The sequence below is a fragment of the Anabrus simplex genome, chromosome 3 (genome assembly GCF_040414725.1).
Source record: "Anabrus simplex isolate iqAnaSimp1 chromosome 3, ASM4041472v1, whole genome shotgun sequence".
Classification (NCBI taxonomy): Eukaryota; Metazoa; Arthropoda; class Insecta; order Orthoptera; family Tettigoniidae; genus Anabrus; species Anabrus simplex.
In genome coordinates, this window is record NC_090267.1 from 326,823,705 (window position 1) to 326,850,702 (window position 26,998).

Consider the following 26,998-nt stretch of genomic DNA (forward strand, 5'->3'; position numbering starts at 1 on the left):
GAGAGTTGATGAACTAGTGCCCATGTGTTCAGACGTGTCGGGCAGTGGTACCCGGCAGTTGTAGTGAGAGGAACTACAGAAACAGTCTAATTATGACTGGAAGCGATGTGGCATATCAGGGAAGTTATTGAATTTAAAATCTTAAAGATACGTGATTTGTAATTAGACACAGTGCATGTTAAAGACACCCATGGGAAGGATATTGTACTTTCTGATTGGGATTTGTGCTTTAGAAATATTGAAAGTTCATGGATTATAAACGTTAATCCAACACACACCTTGTTTTGATCATGAATGCAGAGATTTAAATTGTTCAGCTTAGAAGGGAAATGGAAGAAATTAATAACAGTGAAATACAATTGAAGTTGTAGTAGTGAGGATAAGTTTATGAAAGCATAAACAGTGCTGGGAGGTGTGTGTTCCATATACATGTGAAGATTGATGCATTTTTTTCAGAAGTATCTTCAGTAGCAGTTACTTTGGGACGATGATCAACACGACGGAGTGTCAAACGAGGACTGAACCCAGGAATGGCGTCTACGTTTGCAGCACGGCCATAATGGGCATTTAAGCCTATACGTGAGCTTTCCATCGGCTCGGACAATGAATAACTCTATCACTCACATAAGTAGACCACAAATATAACTTTTGTGGTATTAGTTGAATGCCCAAAGAATGGATTAGTTTGTAAATAAGCATAGCTTAGACATAATATTGGGCTATATTTAAGTCCAGAATCTTTTTGTTAGGGAGATTGATGGAGTGAGCTATGATTAGGGATATTTGTATGTCAGTATAATTTCCTTGGGTTAAATTAATGAAAGGTTATCTATATTTCATAATTAAGACAGGGAATAGCTAGATATAATATTGAGAGTGCTTGCAAGATTGGGAAAGCGTTATTTGTGTATACTGTCCAGTTAGTGAAGTTTTTCAGGAATTTTCAATAGTGTGGGAACTAATTGATAAGTAAAATTAAAAATCCACCTCTTCAATACTAATATTAAACTAAACAAGTTTTACTTTAAGTTTTACTTGGAACTAGTTTTGATGCTGGTGAGCATCATCTTCGGCCAAATATGAGAACAGATAATCATAAATAAACATATCATCATTATATCAACGCACATATAAACACTCTTAATATGAGACTTATGATGCCCCTAAAAGTATCTGGAGAAAAATTTAAATAATCGCAATTTCAAAATCTTGAAGTCACGATTAGAACGTCACTTAACACAACATAATTCTTTTTGAGTTAGAACTTTGAAAGCATTGAGTTCGACTTAGAACTGTAAGATCCTCAAATAAATAAAATGTCTTTTCACAAATGAAATGTTATACAAAGGTGGAATCACATATAGACTTTGACATAATACAATTATTTAACTCAAGATGGAATCTTGAAAGTTCTGAGTTTTCAAGTTTGGCCCCAATCATTTATTTAGTTTCAATGAGTTTTGTGACAGTTTTATATTCTAGAAGAGTGGCATCTGGTTTCATCATATTGAACTTTCAAGAATATTTTAATCTACAGGATTGGATATAATAAAACTATTTGGTATTGGTTAAAATAAACTTGTATGTTATTTGTCAATAGTTGTCAGCAAGGATAATACGCTTGTTTAGGTATTAAATTTTGATGGTAATTTCCTGTATCCCAACTCACACGCTGAGGACGTGTGTTAGCAATTCGTCTTTCGGATTTGGTTTTTCTGAAAAGTGGATGTGGTCCGTTGCATGATTATAGGTTACAAGTTTAATGGAGCACTATTTATACTCCAAAAGTAATTTCTAAGGATACATGTGTTGGGTAAGTAGGTACTGAAAGAAGTGCAGTGGCTTCCCTCTTTTCCATGCAGTTTGAAAGCACATGATTCAGTTGATGATCTGACGGCTACATGACTGAAAACTGGAAATAATACCATTAAATTCTGGCAAAATATTATCGATCACTGACAAAGACTCGTCCAATTTGTCTTCCGTAAATTCAGGAATGACCACAGGCTCGTTAAGAGAGGAAGCTAACAACCGCATATCCTCAAGGACAGCCTTCGTGGGATTTAAATTATGAATTCTTAATTCGTAAAGCAGTTCCTCCTTTCTTAGGTGAAAAGGTCTAGGAATGGCCCAGATATCATGAAAGGAAAAAAGAGAAACACGATATTAACATTTTGTAGAGTACATTTACAATCTTACTTATTTTAAGGTTAGGTTAACTCAGTTATCTTTTCTGAAGTTTCAGTTCATGGCTACCAGTGTAACCTCCAAGGGGTTAAGAGCAACATAAGAATTTAAAAAATTTAACCTTCCAGCGGGCGCGTGGGCGGCAATTTGGCCGCCTTTTGGAGAAAATCGCGAGATTGTGCCCTTCATGGACAACTAGCCAGACGGGACTGCCGGATATTCTTTAATTACTCATTTTGACGCGAGACAGCGCTTTCGTACTTTTTCCAGTCGGCGCCGATCTGCCGCTGTTCAGTTGCTAAGCGGTGCGTGCCATTCTCGTTCGAGTCAGGCGGCCAGTCTGCCACCACGCGCCCGATTGTTTTCGTGTTCTCTCACACCCGAATGAAACGTAAGTAAATATATTTCGCGCGCGCGTGTGTGTGTGAAAGAGAGAGGGGAACGTTTCCTTTTGTGCATAAATGTTCAAACATATTTATATTTTGAATTTTCCTTAGTTTTCTGTGTGATTCCCTCCTTTGTCCTATTGTTTTTATTGAATAATATTGACGCAATTGTGTCTTATTACGCGTTTCAGGGTACGATACAATGATCCTGATTCTATTCTCCGAATTCTTGATGAATTGGAAGAAGAAGAAGAAGAAATGAATGAAGGAGATGTTTGGGACGATCCTAATGATATTGACTTCGAACCCGAAGTTATCGAAACGGACGTTCACAGCAGTGACTGAAGTTGAGATGGACAGGGCTCATGATGTAAGCGATGACGACCGTAATGACAGCACCCTACGTTTCTTCATTGGGAGAGATGGTGAGACATTATGGGCAAATAACCCCATGGGAAGAAGTACAAAAACAAAGGCGAAGAACTTGATAAAAACTTTTCCTGGTCCTAAAGGACAAGCTCGCCATTGTAAAACTGAAATAGAATGTTTTTTCACCATAATAAATTCAAACATGGTCGATGAAATTGTTAGACACACAAATACGTTTATTGACAGGGTAAAAGTGCAACATCCAGAAGGTCGAGAAAGAGATTTTAGAGAAACAACAAGATCGGAAATTTTAACTCTTTTCGGTGCCTTGTTCTTGATAGCTGTGAAAAGAGCAAACCGCACAAACTTACCGGAATTGTTTACTACCAACGGAACCGGAATGATAATACTGCGGGCTAACTTCAGTGAACGCCGCTTTTGATTCCTGTTGAGAAGTCTTCGATTTGATGACGTGAATACTAGGACTGAACGTACGGAAAATGACACACTGGCTACTATTCGGGAATTTCTCAATCACTTCGTTGCAAACTGTCAAAGTTCCTATTGTCTTGGCGAGTTTGTAACTATAGATGAAATGTTAGTTGCATTTCGTGGCCGCTGTAGTTTTATACAGTATATGGCCAAAAAGCCCGCCAAATATGGCCTCAAAGTTTATGCAATGTGCGATTCCCGAACTTTCTATACTTACAGTTTGGAGGTCTACTGTGGGACGCAGAAACCAGGGCATTATGAAGTTTCAAATAAGCCTTTTGATGTAGTAAGGAGGTTGAGCAAGCCAATAAAAAATACCAACCGAAATGTGACTACTGATAATTATTTCAGTAGCTACCCCTTGGCCGAATACCTACTGGAACAAGGACTGACCTTTTTAGGCACCCTGAAGAAGAACAAACGAGAAGTTCCACCCCAGTTTGTAACTGAAAATAGACATCTAGTTCCAGGAACATACCAGTTTGGATGTCAATACGATAAAAGCCTTGTATCAGTGGTTACAAAAAAGAAGAAAGTTGTGTTAGTTCTATCAACGATGCATGATGATGCTGAAATTGATCAGCAATCTGGGAAAACATTCCATATCATGGATTACAATGCCACCAAAGGAGGGGTGGATACAGTGGACTTGATGACTTCACGGTGCTCCACTTCCAGACAAACACAAAGGTGGCCGATGGTACTGTTTCATCGCTTCCTCGATATTGCTGGAATAAATTCATGCATTATATACAAAGCAAACAACGCAGAAAAAAACACTTCGCGGAGAGAATATACTTTCAAATTGGCGATGGCACTCATGGAGGAAAACTTGAAACACCGTGCAACGATTTGGTCTCTTCCAAAGGATTTGCATGTTTTCTTGGAACAGTACAGGGATAGTGAACTGACTGGAAATTCAGGAAGTGTTTCAAGAACACGATGTATTTGCTATCGTTGCGGTCAAAAAAGAACAACCGTATTCGTCTACAGTGCCATAAAAGTGAAAGATTCGTCTGCAGAAAGCATTCACAGCAAGTAGTTTCCTGTGATGCTTGCTTGAAGAACATGGAAGAGGAAGATATGGTGTAGTTGATTTCAAGGAAAGTCATTGTACTACATGACTTAAGTTCCTTTCATCCTTGCCGCCATTTCAATTTATTTGTTTCACTGCAGAATTGTTTTTCACTTCTTGAAACAAGCGTAAATAACTGAACTTCCTAAATGTAGATAATATTTAGCCATTAAAAAAGTTTTTCGGGTATGTAACGTTATTATGTGTCAGACAAGACTGAATTCAGTGCTCAGGAATGTTATTTTCTCTATAATGTTTAGTTCAGGAGTGCAATTAAAAAAGCGCTTGATTTCTTATACTTCGAAAATACTTCCTCATTTTCATTTTCTACAGTTATTAACTGCTATATTGCGCCTCAAACGACTGAATTATTTGTTTAATTTATTATTCATGCCACTGTCCTTTTATGAGAATGTTATAAATTATTTTTAATAAAGTATATTGTGTGCTTTGTGGAAATGTATGTGAAGTTATTAATTTCAGTTTCCGATGATTCACTGCATGTAAATCGAGTACTGCTTATGTGAAAAGAAAGGGCGGCCATTTAGCCGCCGCGCGCCCGCACGCGAGATCTAGGTATGCGCGCCCGCTGGAAGGTTAATTACTGTTTCATGTTCTAGATAAAAAAATGTTCCTCCTAAGCCACTTATAGGTTACAAGTTTAATGCAGCACTATTTATACTCCAAAAGTAATTTCTAAGGATACATGTGTTGGGTAAGTAGGTACTGAAAAAAGTGCAGTGGCTTCCCTCTTTTCCATGCAGTTTGAAAGCATATACTATCTTAAAAAGATTTATTACTATTGTTCCCTGGGTGCCTTAACTTGTAAATATGCTTTGAAAAAACTCTACCAGGTATTTCAAGTACTATATTGTTTTACGAATTTGAAGGGAGATTCTTGTATGTGTTCTGTATTTTATGAAGGGGAGAATTGTGTGTATGTGTATTTCTTCAGAATGTTTAATGTACTTCCCAACTTACTGTGAACTTGAAATTTGGTATATGAGTAGATTCCATGGAGTGGACAGTTTAGAAAGTGTAAAACTAGACTTCCTAGATGAGTGGGGCTATGAGGGTTGAAAATGACCAAGTGTGTGGTTTATGGTCTTTCATGTTGTCTGTTGACAGTGTGACAGGGGATTTTATGCTGTATGCTTCAGTCCAATGAAGCCATTGTTAAAACATGGTATTAGTCAAGAGGATCTGCTAGGACAAATCTAATTCCAGAAAGAAATGATGAATGATCGCCTTCACATATTGTTTTTTATATATTTTAAAGAGCCATGCTACATCGTCTTATTTGTTCACTGAATAAAGTAATGGAAAGGAACGAACAAGTGCAAGTAAAGTCCTCTGTTCCTTTCAATATTTCTCTCTTTCATATATTACTTATTCATTGAATAAACTAGATTATTGTGTTGTTGTGTGTGCAGCTAGCCTAACATGTCTTTCTCTTCCAGGTGCCTGATATTTTTGTGTTGTTTATTTAATCTCTTAGTTCGGTATCCTTTCATTTCAGTTTCATGTCAGTTACCTAAATAATCACTCACTCACTCTGTAAGCTTCTGAGGGAGGTGAAGTTCCTGCGCCGATCTCACAATCCTCTTCCATCCTTTTCGATCTTGAGTCCGCTCTTCGCAGTTATCAGTTTGGAGGGTCCGGCATACCTTGTTGATCTCCTTCTTCCAGGTGCTTCGGTGTCTTCCTGAAGGTCTTTTCCCATTCAGAGATCCCTTGTATAGATCTACTGGTGCTCTATTATCCTGCATCCTCAGTACATGTCCAGCCCAGTGCAGTCTGTTGGATTCTATCACACCCATTATAGTGTGTTGTTGAGAGAGGGTGTAAATCTCATAATTAGATATTTTCTGCCAGCTTTGAGAGATAGGATGGAACCATTGGCCAAATCTTTTTCTATAAATTTTATTCTCAAAGACTTGCAACTGGTGCTGCTCCTTCTTGGTTATACTCCATGTCTCAGAACCATACAAAAATACTGGTTGAATGATTGTATTGTAGATAACAATTTTTGAATTCCTTGGTAAAAACTTGGAGCCTAATATGGGGCTCATGGAGTTAGATGCCTTATTTGCATTCCTAATTCTAGCTTGGTGTTCCTGTTGCCTTCGGTTTTGCTCATCGATTAATACACCAAGGAATTTAAACTCCAATACTCTCATAAATATATAAGTATATTTCCCAATCTTCTAAGGCAATCTGTCAACCTTCCCATGATTCGGTCTCTGTACAACCATGTAATGTGTCTTTTTATCATTTATCTGTAAGCTACTTTTTGTTGCCATTTCCTCTAGTTCCACAAACAATTGCCTAATTTCTAACTCATTGCAGCCAATAAGTACAATATCATCCACATATGCAAGGACTTTATGTTGTCTCCCCAATATGATGCCAGCAGGTACAAGAGCTAATTTCCTGACAATCTTCTCCAGTGCAGTGTTGAATAGAAGAGGAGATAGTGCATCCCCTTGTCTCAGACCAATTTTATTCTGGAAGGAACTTGATTTTCTGCCCTTGAACAAAATACAGCTAACATTACCATCCATATACAGTTTCCACATGTTAATTAATTTTATGGGAAAGCCAAACTCCATCATGATGTTCCACAGTCCTTCTCTATGGATTGAATCACATGTCTTGAAGAAATCTATAGAGATAATAATCTGACTCCTTGTGTTCCCACACCTTATCATTAAGAGTCTTAATTGCAAATATATTGTCTGTAGTGGATCTTTTACTACGAAAACCGTTCTGATAACATTTTCAGCAAATGGTTTTAAATGCTGTAAAAGAATAAAAGACAGAATTTTGTAAGTCGTGTTTACAAGAGATATACCACGATAATTTTGAAGTTCTTCCTTATCCCCTCCTTTATGAATTGGGACAATGAGCGATTCCTGCCATTCTTGTGGATTAACTTCATCATGCCATATCCTTAGAATGTCCTTATACAGTAAAACCTCGTTAATTCAAAGTCATTGGGACGCAAAAATCGGACTTCGAATTACGTGATTTCGAATTAACCGCCGCTAACTCAAAATTCAGAAATGCCAACCCATGCTGCATCATAAAATATTCTAAGATCCTTTATAGCATGCAATCACCTTGATTCACAGTTAAACCTTTCAAGTGCCATGGGGAAAAAAATTCCTAAATGTATCCAACAAGGTGCATTTATTGAAATAATGCTCGTGGATAACGCCGTACACTGTCAAACATAACCTCACACCCGGGAAAAATAAAACACGATTCAAAGACAAGGAGTATGGTAATCTATTGTATATGAATGACGCAATTTAAGCAAATAGGTTATAACGCACTTGATTTAAGTGCAGTATAAAGCACTTGCACAGGAGAGCCAGCAATGCTGTCCAAATTGGACTTTAAAAACCCAGACATATATTGCAAACACATGACACCAACAAAACAAACTTTAAAAACCCAGACATATATTGCAAACATATGACACCAACAAAACAAACTTTAAAAACCCAGACGTATATTTAACACAAATATTAAGAATACTAGATAACTTTGTACAGTACGGTTCCTGAATAGTTCAAAAATGTTTAAATGTCCAGTAGAGCTTTATTTTGTTACATATTAGGCTTATTGCCTTTTAAAGAAAGAATGTATGAGAAGTTGCTTCATCTTTTTTTTTTTTATAAACACTAGCTACGAACTGCTCCATATAGGCCATAGCCTTAATTGTAGTGTCGTCAGCATCACTTGCACTTATCACTGAATCCAACACAGCTAGAGTGGCAAGTACATCATTCTTTGACAGAATAGTTGCCGTCTGCACTGTATCTTCATCATATTCAACATCGGCTGTAGCTGCATCTCCCTTTGGCGTCACATGATCACAGCTGATCATCTTGGCAGGATCCCGCTCTTTTGAAGTAGTTTCCGCATGGTCTTTGACGATGTATTCGGAGAAAGGCATACCGACATCGGACTTTTGCCGTAACTTCTCCCATTCATCTTCATTGTCTTCTTCTTCTACTACTTCATTTAACGAACCAAAACCACACTTGACGAAACAGTTCTTGATTGTCGATGAAGGAATAGCGTCCCGGGCAACTGTCTCGCTCCGCATTGCATCAATCACATTCCACTTGCGTGTTTCTCCTGCTGGAATATTTCTAGTAACTTCCCAGAGAAAGTAACGTGCCATTAAGGCCACGGCCGCTTCCTTCCAACTCCTAGGCCTTTCCTATCCCATCGTCGCCATAAGACCTATCTGTGTCGGTGCGACGTAACGCCCCTAGCAAAAAAAAAAAAATAACGTGCCATTCGCTTTCTGTGGGTACGTTTCACAGATAAAATTATGCCTTGGTCTAGGGGCTGTAGGTAGCTCGTAGTGTTGGCCGGCAGAGAAAGAAGACGCACGTTTTAAAATTTAATTATGTTTGTGTGCAGCGCACTGATCCAATAACAGAAGTATTTTTCTGTCCTGGCATGCCAGTTTGCGCTCAAGGCATACCAGCCACACCTCAAAAATGTTGCCTTTCATCCAGGAATTTTTAGACGACTTATATTTGCACGGAAAGTGCCTGATGCCCTTAAAACATTGTGGCTTCTCGAACTTACCTATGGCGAGGGGAGGAAGTTTCTTGCTTCCGTCCGCATTGCAACACAGGACTGTGATCCTATGCTTGTAAGATTTCTCGCCATGGCACTTCTCTCCCTTAAAACCATAAGTCCGTTTGGGCTCGACATTAAAAAACAATACAGTCTCATCGGCATAAGATATTGCTCGGTGCATACAAATTGATCATGTGAGCCACGCCTTCTCGCCACCTGTCTGCATCGCTAGTGTTCAGTGATTCGGCTTCTCCGTGCACTGCCTGGCACGTGATATTGTGCCTTTCTTTAAAACGCTGAATCCACCCGTTTAAACACTGAAACTCAAGTCCCATCTTTAGTGCCAGTTCATTCGCCTTCCCCTTAATAATCTTGCCATCAACAGGGATATTGTTTGCCTGAACGTGCCAAAACCACTCGGTCAATTGTACTTCCAAATCAGAGTGTTTAGCTCCTCGAATGTGCATTCGCTTTGTTGTATTTTACACCTTGCATTTCCTGAGCTTCTATGCTCTCACGATTTTTTAAAAACGCTGAAAGTGTGGACACAGGAATTCCAAAGTCTTTAGCTATTTCAGTTTTTGCTTTTGTCCTTTGTCGACCTCCCTTATAATTCTCACTTTCTTGCTGAGTGTCTTTGAAGAATACTGATGCTTAGCCATCTCGAAATACAAAAAAAAAGAACACACATGCCCTAAACTAAAATACCGTAACAATAAACTAAAACACAGTATTAATAAAATATAACAACTTCAAAGTTTATAACTGCACACTAAAACTTTAAATAAAATGAGTAACTAGAAGAATACAAAAGAACTATGTTTTCACTAGAATTTGGCAACTCTGAAGCATGATGTAAATACACCTAACTCAAAGTGAAAGTGCGGAAAGATACACATTCCGGAAGATGCGTTCTATTGTGACGCAGATTATTTTTAATTCAAATTACGCCGTAAAATATTATTTTTAACAAAATGAAGGACAATTTCAAATTAAAAATCTGAATTTCAATACTGGGACCGACGTTGTTCTTCAAATTACGACTTATGCGTATTTTGAATTAAACCATTTAAATAACATGCAAAACTGTACCTCGTGTTTTAGGGAACGAGAGATTCTTCGAAGTAGGTGGCATTTTGAATGAACCGATTTTGAATTATTGAGGTTCTACTGTATATGTATTTATGTAATCTTTCTGCACCATATTTAATAAGCTTGGCAGGGATGTTGTCACTACCTGATACCTTGTTTTTTAAATGTATAATACTGTGTAATACCTAGGGACCTGAAAAAATCGCATTTGCGATAAATGCGAATTTTTGAATCTTGTACTGAATCCAAGCCTATGGTAATTCTAATGTGGAATAAAATCATTTTTACGCGTAAATAGAAGTGCGACAAAATGTGAATTGTGACCCAAAATGTGAAATTAGTATGAATATGCAATTTTTGTGAGAATTCTGCAAAAATGTGCTATTTTACTGGTGATAACATATTTTGGCAAAATCGTCAGAAATGCTCAAAATATGATGCATAAATCTTTCGACCGTTCCGATCGATGAAGAAAAGTAGCTGATCGATTGCTGCTTGCTGACTTTAATCGATATTTACAATGGGAATAGCAAGGGGAATAAGATCTGTATCGATTATCATCGAAATGTAAATCGAGTGTCACAGAAATAACGAGATAGATGCAGTGTTGTTTTCCTGTTGTTCTCTTTCGTTCAAAACTGAAACTAGTGAAGAGTAGAAAGTCAAGCTATTGTTTAGGTTATGGGGCGCACAGCAAAAACTGTGCACGAAAGGGCTCAGCAATATGCAAAGGATGGTTTATATGCCACAGATTCAACGACTGTTTTGCAAGTATTGTAATTGCCGAGTTGGGTGGGAAAAAAAGGATAGCATTGTGAAACATGTTAAATCTGAAAAACATGTGGGTAAGCGACGCGATAATGAAAGTTCAATCCCTGCTGCTAGTACGTCACAAAGAAAGCAATCTTCTGTGCTTACACAGTTAGATAGTTGTAAAAGATGAAAAATTTTCAGAGATAACTTCTCGAAATGCACAGTTGAAGTATTTGCCAAAGCAAATATACCTTTGGAAAAGCTGGAAAACAAAGAGCTAAGAGCCTGGATCACTTGAGTTTTCAAATGAAGAGCTGCCATGCATGAGAACTCTACGTAAAGTATATTTACCGGGTAAGTTTCGATTTCATTGATCTGGTACCGTTTAGGTATTACGACATCGAAACCACATGCAAAATTGAAGGATACCGAATTTGAGTGCGATTTCCATATCGAACTATCTTACCCGTTCCCAATTGACCCAGTAATTTTAAATTATTTTGTTATAATTTGAGGTCCTTCTTCCTTTCTAAAAGTTGCATCTGACCACCAGAAAAGAACAGCAGAGGCTCTAGTGGGGAAGAACATCAACATACTCTGTGATGAAACTACAGATAGAATGGGCCGTTGTGTTTTTATCATCATATTCCAAGTCCCAGCCGGATCGAAAAGAGAGCTGCACGTTGTTTCTGTGAACTATCTTGATGCAGGAAATGCTACAAACTGCTCTTGTGCTGTTTTAGAAGCTCTGCGCAGTTATAGTGTACCATATGATGCAGTTAAAGTGTTTGTTAGTGACAGTGCCCCGTACATGACCGGGTTTTATGAAACATTAAGTGTGGTCATACGGAATCATTTAATGCATGTACAGTGCTGGGCACATAAGATCAGCTTGGCTGGCAATAGTTGAGTCGCAGTGATGACAGATTTAAATCATGTGGTTGCGATGGTAAAGTCTGCATTTTTTGAACACAAGAAAGCAAAAATATAATTATTTACAATTCTTAACATCGAAGTATGGTGCTTCAAAGGAAGCAAAGCTTTTTCATGCACCTGTCATAACCCGATGGAATAGCTGGTTTCAGGCTGTCTTCTATTTGAGTGCTTACTTTACTGATGTTGTTACATTTTTCAAGATGTCTGACATGAAAGACATCAACAACTGTGGTATTAAGTACCTGACTGATCTGAGTGACCGGGAAGTGAATAGGCTTCACTCCCACATGGTTTTTTTCACAGATCTGCAGCGGGATTGGTTGACCTCCTTACTGAACTTGAAGGGTCTCTGTATCCTACCTCTCATCTCCTTTACCCCAAACTGCAGAACCTTGATGCCAGTTTTACCGTAATTTGTGAGGGGAATTTTTCTGCGGCAACTAATGATGCTTTGATTAAGCTCACTCCTCTACAGCAGGCTGCATGTAGAGACACATTTGTCAAAGCTGCTCATTCTTCACAGTGCAAGCTAGCCACATTGAAACCTAAAGACCCCAACCATAAGCATTTTGTGTCAATTTCTCAAGCTTTGCATCCAAAACATATAATTTTGAATAACACTGATCTAACAGATGACTTGACTTGTATTGATAGGAGGATTTTATAAATATTTTCTTTTGTAAAGTGATAACTGTCAATACGGAATGAGATTCATAACTTGCAACACTGATATATTAGATGAGCTTGAGAAATTGTTTGGAATAACAGATCTCTCACAAAATGATATCTGGTCTTGTTACTGTTCTCTGAAACATGCAATTCAAACCCAGATGAAAGAAAGTGAAAAATGTGATGTCATGCTTGCATTAACTGCAGTTCAGACAGAGTTCAGCATATTTGCTAAATACTGTCTTGAGTTGTTGTGGACCCCAACGAACAATGTAGATAGCGAGCGCGTGTTGTCTTATTACAACACAGTGGTTACAGACAGACGGTGCAATTTGAAAAAAAGCAGTGCCGAAGTACTGACAATGCTTTTGTTTGAACAATGAATTTGTATTGTGTGTGAACCAAGGACAATAACTGCACTTCATAAACTTGGAATTGTTAAAATTAATAATACCCTGCGATTATTTTAACTTTGTAAATAGATGCTAATTTTGGAAAAATAGATGCTAATTTTGAAACAAATAGATGCTAATTATTCAGGTCCCATCTTGATATGATGGCTCTGGTATTTGTTTTTCTGATGGGGAACTAGATGGTTTACCAATACAGGTCTGGATCAGCACAATTCAGCAAGGAATCAACGTATTGCTTACAGTAATTTAATAATTTGTCCTGATCAGCAATTAAATTTCGAGACTTATCTCTCATAATACTCGATCTTTGTTGAAATCCTTTTTTAATTGTGTTGACAGTTCCATGCATCTTGCGGATGTTCCTGTTTCTGTAGTCATCTTGAATTGATTCTGTTTGTTTTCTCAGGTAGACTTTTTTCTTTCTACAAATTAATTTACTACATTCTTTCTGTTTTTCTCTGTATAGTTCCTCAACATGTACAGTACGTTCTTATTAGACTGCAGCCACTTATTACGCCATATTGGCACTTCATTAACTGCATCTTGACATGCCTCATCAAACCGTTTCTTTTTCTTACTAACACCTTTTGGTATTACTTTCATTGCTACTGTTGTCATGATTTGTTTCGCCTTGTTCCACATTCATTCACAAACTCGTCATTTGTTTCATCTAACAGAAGCAATTATCATATTGTTATCAGATCTTATCGCAGCTCCTCTGTAAGCTCTTATATCAGTTATGGAGCTTCTGTGCCTGTTATCAATCAGTACATGATCTATCTGTTTAGCAGTCTTACCATCACACGAATACCATGTTTCTTTATGTATTTGTTTATGTGGGAAGATGGTACTCCACGTATTCATGTAGCAAAATTGATTAGTCTAATGTTATTATCATTGCTTTCATCATGCAGACTTTCCCTTCCTATTGTTGGCACATAAATTTCTTCCTTTCCAACTTTTGCATTGAAATCATCCAAAATCATTTTGACACCATGTTTGGGTAATTTATTCCACAGTTCTAACAAATCTTTATAAAAGGAGTCTTTAACGTGATATTTAAACCCCTCTACTCTTTTAAATATATATTTCCCAATCTTCAGAGGCAGTCTTGTCAACCTCCTCATGATTTGGTCTCTGTACAATCATGTAATGTGTCTTTTTATCAATCACCCGTAAGCCAATTTTTGCTGCCATTTCCTCTAGTTCCACAAATAATTGCCTAATTTCTAATTCATTGCAGCCAATAAGAACAGTATCATCTGCATATGCAAGGACTTTATGTTGTCTCCCCGATATGATGCCAGCAGGTACAAGAGCTAATTTCCTGATAATCTTCTCCAGTGCAATGTTGAATAGAAGAGGAGATAGTGCATCCCCTTGTCCCAATCCAGTTTTATTCTGGAAGGAACTTTATTTTCTACCCTTGAGCAAAACAGAGCTAACATTACCATCCATACACAGTTTTGCACATGTTAATTAATTTAATGGGAAAGCCAAACTACTAAATAACCAATGTGATTAATTTCAATTTTTATTTCTCACCTAAGTTGACCACTTGGCCATTTAATTTTAAAATTTATTGCGCTTTTGCTGACTGAGAAACCCAAGTTATTACATGGGAGAGGTTCCGTGGTCCTCATGTTAGACTGTGTATTTGGACATTATTTATGCTTCACAGATTATGTGTACCAAGCAGGTTGGCTAAGCAGTTCAAGGCATGTACCTGTTAGATTGCATTTGGGAGATAGCACATTTGAATACCACTCTTGGCAGCACTGAAAATGGTTTTTGCGAGTTGGCCGTGCAATTAGGGGCACGCAGCTGTGAGCTTGCGTTGGCAACCCTGAAGATTTTTTTCCGTGGTTTCCCATTTTGACACCAGACAAATGCTATTGCTGTACCTTAATTAAGGCCACTGCTGCTTCCTTCCAATTCCTAGCCATTTCCTATCCCATCGTCTCCATAAGACCTATCTGTGTTGGTGTGACGTGAAGCTAATTATAAAAAAAAAGGTTTTCCATGGTTTCCCATTTTCTCATCAGGCAAATTCTTGAGCACACCAGGCAAATGCTGGGGCTGTACCTTAATTAAGGCCATGGCCGCTTCCCTCCCACTCCTAGCCCTTCCTTGTCCCATCGTCGCCATAAGACCTATCTGTGTCGGTGCGATGTAAAGAAAAGAAAAAATTCAGTAGTTTTCACTATGGTCCACTTGTTTTTAGTATATCGTAATTCAGAAAAGAGAATCAATATACATGTAAGGAAACATTTCAGTTTTGTCATCTAGTTTGGAAAATGCATTTAATGTGAGATTGTTAAGTTTTGTATGTTTTATTTTGACAGGCCTACAGTTGCAAGATGGTATAACTGCCAATCAAGTAGGGACGTGGTTTCCTGTGGTTGCCCGTCAGTGGAGTGCAATTAGTCATTTTCGCTGGGCCATACCTACTGGCTGTGAGAAGAAACTGAAGTGTCATGAGCTAACAAGTGAGGTTAGTAAAGTTATCTGTCCGGCTCCATGGCTAATGGTTAACATGCTGGCCTTTGGTCACAGGGGTCCCGGGTTCGATTCCTGGCAGGGTCGGGAATTTTAACCATAATTGGTTAATTTCGCTGGCACGGGGGCTGGGTGTATGTGTCTTCCTCATTATCATTTCATCCTCATCATGACGTGCAGGTCGCCTACGGGTGTCAAGTCAAAAGACCTTCATCTGGCGAGCCGAACTTGTCCTCGGACAGTACTGGCACTGAAAGCCATACGCCACTTCAGTAAAGTTATCTGTGATTCATTGATCATTTATGATCAATGGGGAAGGAAAATGGAGATAAAAGTAAATAATTCTTTGGACATTGGAGGAGACTCATATGAGTGAATATCATAGGCAGTGATTCTAGTATGAAAAGCTGAAGGAGCCCAGTTGGTCCTTCTAGTGGGGTTGTAACTTTGATAAGAGACCTTTTTATTCCATGCACTGAGTATGCTTAGCAGGTGTGTGTTTAAATGTTCTGTTTGAATGCACCACTTACCATGTTTCGTGGTAAAGTTCAGCCTCCATCTGTGAGAACATGTTAAATATACTACCGAGTACATGAATAAAAATTATCTAACAGGGATATGGAAACACTTGTTTTTTTTGTTTTTGTTTTTTTTTCAACATTAGTCCATTTTAAATCATGTATGCGCGGGTACAGTGAAAGCTGCTATATCTAAGTTACTGTTTCTAAAGATGAGAGGAGAGTTTTCGTTGGTTGTGGTGTTTCTTGTAGTGACTGTTTATGATAGGATTACTGATAACTCACTTTACAGATTGGCACTTCATGGTAAGATGTAGCTTGTTTGAGTTATGATACATTTATTTCAAGTTGTTTATGCCATTGTAAGTATCATCATTATCATCATCTACATTTCCCCCTGTCCAGCTTCTCCCAGGTCGGCATGTTGATTGTTTTATTTTTATTTCATGTGGCTATTACGAGCCCAGTTCAGCCCTTGTAAGGCAGACCCTCCGATGATGGTGGGCGGCATCTGCCATGTGTAGGTAAATGCGTGTTAGTGTGGTGGAGGATAGTGTTATGTGTGGTGTGTGAGTTGCAGGGATGTTGGGGATGGTACAAACACCCAGCCCCTGGGCCACTGGAATTAACCAATGAAGGTTAAAATCCCCGACCCAGCCGGGAATCGAACCCGGGATCCGCTGAACTGAAGGCCAGTACGCTGACCACTCAGCCAACGAGTCGGACATGTTGATTGCTGACTTTGAGGCTATTGTTATGATGGGGTCGCTACTCTCAAAGGCGCCATTGTAAATGTTCATGCAAAATACCGTATAATCTCGAATACCACCCGCCACCGAATAAGACCCGCACCTTATTTTGAAAAAAAAAAAAAAAAAAAAAAAGTGAAGTCATAATTATTTACAGTCTTTAGTAACACACATCAAATGATTAGAAAATACAAATAAAAGTAAACAAACCTTTGCAGAACGATATCCAACGAGTTCATTCATTATTATCAGTACCAACTTCGGAACTTTAATCACCATCACCTTCCCACAAAATGTCGTCATCACTAACCAGTCCAGCTAACATCTGACTGGACAAGTAAGTTCGTCCACATTTGTGGGGTATAACACTTTTCCAACGGGAACATTAATCCGACAAGAATGGCTCAAAATTCCAAGAAACATTTTATCAGATGAGCACCTGACTAATGAATGATATTGACAATAGTTCCAACATATACTGAGCATGATAGCTGCAGTCGCTTAAGTGCGGCCAGTATCCAGTATTCGGGAGATAGTGGGTTCAAACCCCACTTGTCGGCAGCCCTGAAGATGGTTTTCCGTGGTTTCCCATTTTCACCCCAGACAAATGTTGGGGCTGTACCCTAATTAAGGCCACGGCCGCTTCCTTCCCACTCCTAGCCTTTCCCTGTCCCATCGTTGCCATAAGTCCTATCTGTGTCGGTGTGACGGAAAAAAAAAAGAGAGAGAGAAAAAAAGTTCCAACATACACGTTTTTAACCTCTAAAATATTACCATCCAACCATGCTTCTTTCTAATGGGATATCCAAGCCCATCAAGATCGACATTATACCACGGTTCCGGTTTTGTAGCTGTGTACTTAGGACATAGGTGACCATAACCACCTTTGAATGAACCCAATTGTATAAACTATCAACCTAATGATTCATCCATACAGTTGGAGAAGTTCCGATTTACGTTTTGGACTATTTCTAGTCATTGTATGATAATTTTAATTGCTTCCCTGTCCAAATTCTGGGTTTTAATTTATGTACACATTGTAAATCTTTGTAAATATCACCTAAAGCACAACTTTATATAAAAAAAATTTTTAAGCATAAGACCATTGTATTTAGTTTTAAGTTCTAATGTTTAATTGGTTTAAAGACTTGACCTTAAGATTATTATTAGGCTGAAGATACCCAAAAATAGGGCGAAACATGTTCCTAATTAGTATAATAATTTATGTAGGATTTAATTACCGTACTACAGAATATAATTGTATTGAATACGTGGACACAGTAAATTTTTATTCTTGAAAGAATTTTACTTAATACACATTACCATACACCATTGTTTTTCATTACCACCTGTTCTAATGGTAACACTTTTCGCACCCTTAACATTCACAGTCCTGTCCACTGGCATTTCTAAGTAGACTGGCGTCTGATCTGCATTGCCAATTTGGGAAAGCAAATATGCATTTTCTTTCCGCAACCGAAAGACAATAACTTCTCATCGTAGGCACCAGGAAGACACTGTGAAATTGAGGTACACGTTTGTACGCTCAACCCATTTCTTTTATACATTTTACAAACCCATCCTCGGCTTGCCTTAAACCCTTCCGTTGAAACTTCTTTTGCGATCTCTAATGCCTTTAGCTGACACATTTCGTTTGACTCACCGTATCCCAATTCCTGCCTTTCTGTCACATATTCATAAAGTTTTTTTCAATTTCTGGAACTTATACACTCAGTCCACGAAAAGCTCTACTATCACCACTACATGTTAATAGCATATTTTTCTTCTTTCTCCAATCGCGAATACACGACTCATCAATATCATATTTCCTACTATTACATAAAATCAGCTTCATGGTCCGTATCGCACTTCCTCTAAAGCATTACTTTGTCAATTTTATATATTTTTCATCTAAACAGTGTTATGTGGCTGAAGATGTTGATAATATACGAAACATGTACCACTTTTGACCATTAAAAATTGCCTTAAGCAATCATTGTATCGACTAGGTGGAAAATAAATTAAATACTTAATTGTGAATATTTCCTACTGGCGGCACGATTTCCAATAATTTCGGCTTCCCGAACTACTTTCAGTTTCTCACTCGCAGTAAAAGATTGCAAACGCTTTGTGGAATTCATGTTAATACTCTGAGAACGTGCGTGAGACTGACGCCAAGCGTGGAAGTAGCGCGTACGGAGAGCGGAGAGAGCATTTTTGCCAAGCCGCGCCGGCGGTGATGCCCGATTTATGTGCATTTGGAAAGATAAATTTCCCAAAATTTTGGAAGCGATATTTTTGAAAAAACAGTGCGGGTGGTATTCAAGAGTATACGGTAGTTTATGCCTTGGTTTAGGATGGTGGATTAAACTTCAAACCTATTCTCGTTTGCTCTGGTCGGGGTCCGTTAACCTATGTTTTCATACCACCACTATGCTCGTACCTTTGGTGAGCCAGTTACCTTGCTACCAATGCATATAACTCTTCTATCTGTGAAGTATTTTACCTTTCCATAAGGGATTTGGTTACCATGTACTATGGGTTTGTGTCAGGACCGAGCGAGTTGGCCATATGGTTAGGGTTATGTAACTGTGAGCTTGCATTTGGGAGACGGTGAGTTCAAATCCCACTGTCTGCAGCTGTAAAAATAATAATAATCGTATGGCCTCAGCTGCCGTGTGCAGACATTTCAATTTGACGCCATCTGGCTGTCTGCTCATCAATTTCGACGTTCCGTTTTACTCTAGGCCCCCACCAGATGGCAGACCGAGTAAACCGAAACTCTCTCGGGCGTCTATGGCTGAGATTTAATGAATTTTGTCGGGTAAACACCAAATGTGTCACCAGAGATCTTTTACATGCCGACATCGTACGACATGAGTGTCGAATGGACTTTTTTCCGCCCTTCTGAAAATCCGACTACCTCTGCCGGGTTTGAACCCGCTATCTTGGGATCCGGAGGCCGACACTCTACTGCTGATCTACAGAGGCAGCTTCTGCAGCTGTGAAGGTGGTTTTCTGTTTTCCCATTTTCACACCAGGCAAATGGGGCTGTACCTTAATTAAGGCCATGCCTGACACCTTCCCAGTCTTAGCCCCTTCCCATCTTTGCATCACTGAAAACATTTGATGTGTTAGTGCAACATTAAACCACTAGGAAGGAAAGTAAAAAACATTAACAAGGTTGTACATAAAGGTTACAGATCTGTTCATGTAGTTATGAGGGTATTTAGGGTTTGTAGTGAGGATGTAAAGGAAAGGGCATGTAAGTCGCTAGTAAGACCTCAATTAGAATACGGTTCCAGTGTATGGGTTCCCTTGCCAGGATTACTTGTTTTGAGAACTGTAAAAGATCCAGAGGAAAGCAGCACGATCTGTTCTGGGTGATTTCTGACAAACGAGTAGTGGGGAGGCTTGGGAGTAAGGAGAAGAGCTACTCGACTAAACAGTATGTTTCAAGCTGTCAGTGGACAGCTGGTGTAGAATGACATTAGTAGGCAAATATGCTTGAATGGAGCTTTTAAATCTTGGAAGAATTATTATATGAAGATAAAGTTGAAATTGAAGAGGACAAATTGGGACAAATACTCATTTATCGGAAGAGGAATTAGAGATTGGAATAATTTATTAAGGGAGATGTTTAAAAAATTTTGTTAGCTTTAGGGCTTTCTTAAAACATAGTTTTCTGTGTCCCGTAGGGATATACTGAGTTTTGTTCTTCACATTGTAAAGCTTAAAAAGAGTTTTATCTCGTCCTTGTACGACAAATTCCATATTTTGCCTATATTAGTCTACACTAATGTGCCCAAGGGCACAAAGAAATGAAGAGGACTGTTGAGCCAGGGTCCTAATAAGTAAGTATACAAAATTTGGTTCAGATTGGTGGAGTGGGATAGATTTGTATAAGGAGCAGACAGACAGACAGACATACTGTATATTCTGCTTTGTATATAGAGAGTTGAGTCATTTTTCAACACAGTCTGCTGTTACAGCCATGTCTTCAACATAAGCTGAGGTTTCCACCTAACCCAACCCAGCTATTCTATTTAACTCTTTACGGGAAATGTCACATGTAAACTATGAACAAGGTTGAACAACAAAATTCTGTATATACAAGACATACAAAGGTTTTGTTAAAAAAATGTATATTATTTTCTTCTGGATTTCTGTGAATATCCTTTAATGCAGATGAAAGTTTCTGTTTTCATTCCTATCTAATAGTACTATACCATAACAAATTGTGTTTCAGGAAGCTGCAAATTGTCTGTGTTCTCTTGTCCTGTTAGAAGGGCTCAGTTCATCGAATTTGCTGGACAAATTCTTGGCATTACGTTCCCAGGCTTTGCAGTTGACATTGGAATCTGACGAGCACACCAGTGTAAAGGCACGTGTTTCTACTAGCCTTCAGCTTCTAGTACTTACCATCTGTTTGTTATATTCATGTTTTCTAGGTGAGTTTTATTATTATTTCTATTTTCTCTACTTACACATTTAACCTGTTCTTCTCAAAATAAAGGGAAACTTGTAATGAATTAATAAATATTACATTTCATGTGAATATTCCTGGTAAAACGGAGGTTGAGGTCATAAGCACAGGAAAAGGAGGCATCTCATGTTTATCTTCTTTTTGTATTTTGTCCTTTCTCTGTTGAAAAGGGGACATCGCATCTTTATCTCCTTGTCATACCATATTATTTTTTTTATTTTTTCCTTTCTCTATTATTGTAATAATGCTGAAATATTTCTGAAGAATAGTAGACTTAGCATTTGGACCTGCTGGTAGTTGAAATACTAAAATCAAGTTGCTGAGCTTAGTCATACCGATTATTATTTTTTTCACACTTTAGGCAGAAACAGTACTTTATTGCCATTCCTATGATATATTATACAAATCCAATTCCAAACTAATAATAATAATAATAATAATAATGATGATGATGATGATGATGATGATGATGATGATGATGATAATCTTTGCCTTAGGTGCAGTTCAGTTTGTTCTTTCCATCATTTCGTGGGTCTACCTTTTCCCTCCAACCTTCCTTACTCCATAACAGTCCTCTCACATTCTGTTAAAACCCTCCAGCTAACTCTTCTGCATATCTCCTGCGTCATTCTTCCATCTTTTGATATCAACACTTCTATTGTACAAAATATTCTTACTACCTCTAGCGGTTGCCCCTGAAATAATACACCTATTCCATTCTGTGATCGTTGTTTAAGAATGACAGATTTACTCTTTTCGTTGTTAATCTTCATGCTCCATTCTTCAATCACTTCATTCTATATATTTGCCTGCTCTTGAACTTCCTCTTCACTTCCACCTAACAACATAATGACGTCAGTAAATAACCATGATTTTAGCGTTCCTGCCCAGGTCCTCTTTTTGATTTTTTGAGTATTTCATCTATGATGACAACAAATAAGAGAAGTGATAATACACTCCCTTGTCTCAATCCTGTTCTAATTTTGAATTACTTCGTCTGTCCTACTTTGGACCAATTTTTTTTTTTTTTCTGTTGTACTTATCTCCTATCATATGGATCAATTTATGCAGGACCTTTTCTTCTCCAGGACCAACTAAATCCTATTTGTGGGAATACAGTTGTATGCTTTTTTCAATTCATTGAAGGCCTGAATTTGATCTTTGTTGTATTCCCAGTATTTTTCCACAATCTGTCACATTTCAGATATCAGGTCCATTGTTGATCTTCCACTACTAAATCCATGTTGTTTGTCTTCCAGTTTGGGTTCCACCAGTGAGTGGCCTTATCCTTTTACTAGAATTCTTTTGAACACTTCCATTACGTGTGGAGTCAGGGAAATTCCTCCGTAGGTTCCACAATCTCTCTGGTTTCCTTTTTAAAATATAGGTGGCAGTAATTCCCTTTTCCCAATTTTCTGGGATTTTCTTCTGTCTTCAGACTGCTTTAAGCATCCTGCTTAACCAGTACATTCCCAAATTCCCAGCAGCTCGAACCATTTCTATATGTATTTCATCCACTTCTGGGGATTTCCCTTTTCTCATTTTTAGTGCTTCTACTTCTGACAGAATTATGTCTTTCCCATTGTGTGAATCATCCATCACTGTCACAGATTCCTCATTTGATCTGTGTACATCACATTCCACATTCAGTAGTTTCTGGAAATACATTTTTCATCCTCTCTTGATGACAGGACCTTCAATGATCAGATTGCCTTGTTCATCCATTACACTTAGTGTCATTTTGTAGGGTGATCTCTTGTTCTGTTGGATCCAAACCATACAGTTTCTTCTTGCCCTGACTTGTCTTCTTTTTCAGTTCCCCTGCCAATGTAGTCCACTGTTTTTGTTTTTCCTTCACCACACTCGGACAAATCCTTTTGACTTCATAGTTCATCTTTTCTTCCTCACTCCTGTATGTATTCCACACATTCCAACATTTTTTCATTCTACCACAGTGCTGCTTTTATTTCTTATTACTGCTAAGCCTTCGACAGATCTCTTCAGCTGTTTCCACAAATGCTTCCTTGAAATCTTTCCATTCTTTTTCCACGTCTCTTATTTCTGATTTTGGGATTTTGGTTTCTGCTTTCCCAAAAGTCTGTGTATTCTCCTCCTTTTTCAATTTCCATATCTATATTCTTCTTTCTCTATCCTCCTTTATTACTAGCATTTTCCCAATCCTTAACTTTGCAACCACCGAGCTCGATAGCTGCAGTCGCTTAAGTGCGGCCAGTATCCAGTAATCGGGAGATAGTGGGTTCGAGCCCCACTGTCGGCAGCCCTGAAGATGGTTTTCCGTGGTTTCCCATTTTCACACCAGGCAAATGCCGGGGCTGTACCTTAATTAAGGCGACGGCCGCTTCCTTCCAATTCCTAGGCCTTCCCTACCCCATCGTCGCCATAAGACATATCTGTGTCGGTGCGACGTAAAGCAAATAGCAAAAAAATAACTTTGCAACCACTGCCGTGTGGTCACTATTAAATTCCACTCCTGACATTACAGTGACATCTGGTAGCTATTTATTTTCTCTACCAGAAAGTACAGTAGAAGTCCATTATAGCGAGAATTCATAACGTCGAAAAATTTACTCGCTATAGCGGATTGTCGTTAAATCCGATTTTGTATAAAAGTCGGAAAACCCCCCATGCATATAAAAATCGGTATGAAACGGCAATCATTTTGTTCAAAACTTGCGTTTCCGCAGATGATATCCACACTACGGCTTACTTGTTTGTTATTTTTCTTAATCTGATATTACGTGAAAGTGTATGTTTAATGACATTCTGAAAAAAATATAGTACCGTCTTTCTCCAAATCCAAGATGAACCCCACTTTTTCCTTCAAAAAATTTAAATCAGGCTCAAAAAGTACTTTGTAAAATCATATGAATGCCTTTGTTGTACAGTAGGACTTCGCATTTTTAGACAATTTTTAGACGCCGAACATTGACTTTCGTCGTGCCGTATTTTTTTTTTGCGGCTGCACAATTATTCTTTATTTCCTCGGGTTTAAGGACCATTAACTTAAAATTGGCATCATAATACTGAAGATAACCCGTTGAAAATTTGCCGGCTTTACCTATTCCATGCGTCTCTACATTACGACGATCCATCAGGAAATTATTCTTGCTGTGTATAAAACTGTTACTTTTACTCAGCGTCAGATATAACCGGCTACCGCTACACGCATGTCTCGCTTGCCGTGTTTGGCCAAATTCATCGGCTAGTGATGTATAGGCCTAATCACGGACGTTGAAAGCCATTCCGCCCTTGCGTTTTTCGTGCATATACCTCATTATTTCATCTTCGACTTCTTTAAAGCGTCCTTGTTGCGGACCACTGAATGCATTTTTTGTACAATAGGCCTACGCATTTTTTTAGCACTTTGTCTTCACGCTAATGCCAAATATTGGCTGCACAATTATTCTACATTTCCGAGTGTTTAATAACCATTAACTTAAAATTGGCATCATAACATCGACTAGAACCCGTTGAAAATTTGCCGGCAATACCTTTTCCACGTATCTTTACAATACGACTATCCATCACGAAAATATTCCTGCTGTCTATAAGACTTAATTTTACTAAGCGTCAAGTACAATAGACGCGTTATAACTCTGCCACTGAGTAGCCATGGCCTTTCTAAGAATTCGAAGGCTCGCATGTTTTGATGTCATTCTGCAGATTTGAGAAACGTTTCTGTAGAGGCTAATAGAACGCCATACCGGTACTCTCTTCACTATTTCCTGAGATACAGTGACGTTACAGGCACTGTACAACGGGTTGTCGCGGCTAGCGATGTAGGCTATAGTAAAGAGGCGGTCGTTTATTGTCAACGAGTTTTGTGCGCTTGTGAAAAGAAGCAGCTTGGTTATCTCGGTAGTTGTCAGTGGTATCCATCAACTTACTGTTAGGCAGCGAATGCTAGGCAACTAAGTTTTCGCATGAGATTCTAAGAAAAAAAGTCTTGGATACGGAGAAATACGGTATCAGTCTAGAGGTTTCTGTGTCAAACACTTCAGTTCTCTTCTTCAAACGGCGTCACCTAACCTAACCGTATATGTATCATGAAAACATATTTCAAACGCATGTAGAATAATGATAACCTCCTCGCGAAAAATTTACAGTTAAATAGCCTTTCAGAAATTTAACTAGACGCGAGAAGATGTGAAATATCCTCTGAAATCAGTGATGTACTCTGCCATATCTTGATGTGTATCACATTCTTACTTAATTTCCGTATATACTGGTAACATTAAAATTAAGATATCGTTTAATTCAGTATTTTTAACGAGTTAACAACTGCTATCGGCCACGTTATTTATGCATTTATTACGAAACATGTTATCCTCTTTAATTTCGAATTTTCTTTAGAGAACAGCAGTCAGTGGGTATTACTAATCAACTCCAACATTGCCTTTGAATGTCGATGAGAGAGCTTGCAAACGCACAAAGTGAGAAAACTATACCGTACGGTACCGAAGAAGATCGATCGCATTTTGTTGCCAACTATACGTATGATGAAAAAACACTTCAAGCGCCAGTAGAGAAATGATAACCTTCTCGCTATACATTTTCATATTAGCCTTTCCGAAATTTAACCACACGCGAGAAAATATAAACTAACCTCCGAAATCAAAATTAAGCACTCTGCCATATCTCGAGGCGTATCCCATTCTTACTTAATTGCAGTATCTAGCCTCAAAATTAAGAGCGGTCGTTTAGTCCGCCTTAATTTTTAACGAGTTAACAACCGTTTATTTACGCATTTATTACGAAAATATGTTTTTCTTTCATTTCGAATTTTCTTTACGAACATCAGTCAACGGGTATTACTAATCGACTCCGACATTGCCTACAAATGGAAGATAGGAAACTTAAAAGGGTCCACCTTTTCAATACAAATAGATGTTATAGTTTATTTACAACATATATTTACACTTGGAACTAGTTTCGACGCTGTGCACATAACGAGGAAACGTTGCCGAAGGTAATCAGTCGCATGCAATATCAACGCTGGGATGCATAAATATCGGTAACGGGAAAAATTGCGCGCTTAATCGCTCGTAATTACGGATGCGTCAGTGATAGGGTTCTCGCTGTAGCCGAAGGATGATACACAGTTTAATATAGGAATTTTGAAGGGACCAAAAAAAATCGTCGCTATATCGGAGTTCTTGTTATATGCCGCACTCGCTATAGCGGACTTCTACTGTATTCTAAGAGCGACTTAATTCTTCTTTCTCCCCAGCCATTTTTTTTTTTAAAAGTTGCTTTTCCTGAAGCACGTTTCCAACAATCATCTCATTTCTCTTGCAAAAGTCCAATAATTTCTCACCATCTCTGTTTCTACTTGCGTATCCATAAGGCCCAACCAGTTCTTCTATTCCATCATGATCTGTGCTCACATGGGCATTCAGATCCTCTGTAATTATCATTGGTTTGTCCTTAATCCCCTCCCCAACCTAGATGATCGCTTGTTCTGCACACTCTGCTTTGATCTGTATCTTGATTATTCTTTTGCTTACATTTGACACAGCCACTCTGCTGTGTTTTAAATTGTTCTTAATCATCATTCCTACTCTGTTCTTGGACTCTTCTCCTCCTTTCCAAAACAACTTTATTATTTCTTTCTTTCTCATCACTTCCTTTCCATTTCACTTCTGAAAGACCAATACATTTTTATCCTTCCTTCCCATGAAATCTACACATTTTTCTTGTTTCCTATTCAGGGTGATGATGTTAACTGTTGCAAACTTTACTGTTTCA

General features: G+C 38.3%; 1 protein-coding gene across 2 annotated transcripts in view; it reads left to right on the top strand.

The window, feature by feature from the left end:
• Positions 1-26,998, top strand: part of Cog1 (conserved oligomeric Golgi complex subunit 1) — a 159,041-nt gene that overhangs the window by 18,171 nt on the left and 113,872 nt on the right. For both annotated transcript variants that reach the window (XM_067143163.2, XM_067143164.2), the window contains exons 4-5: positions 15,323-15,471; positions 20,993-21,194. In XM_067143163.2, coding sequence (XP_066999264.2) covers positions 15,323-15,471; positions 20,993-21,194 — 351 coding nt within the window. The remainder of the gene's footprint in view (positions 1-15,322; positions 15,472-20,992; positions 21,195-26,998) is intronic.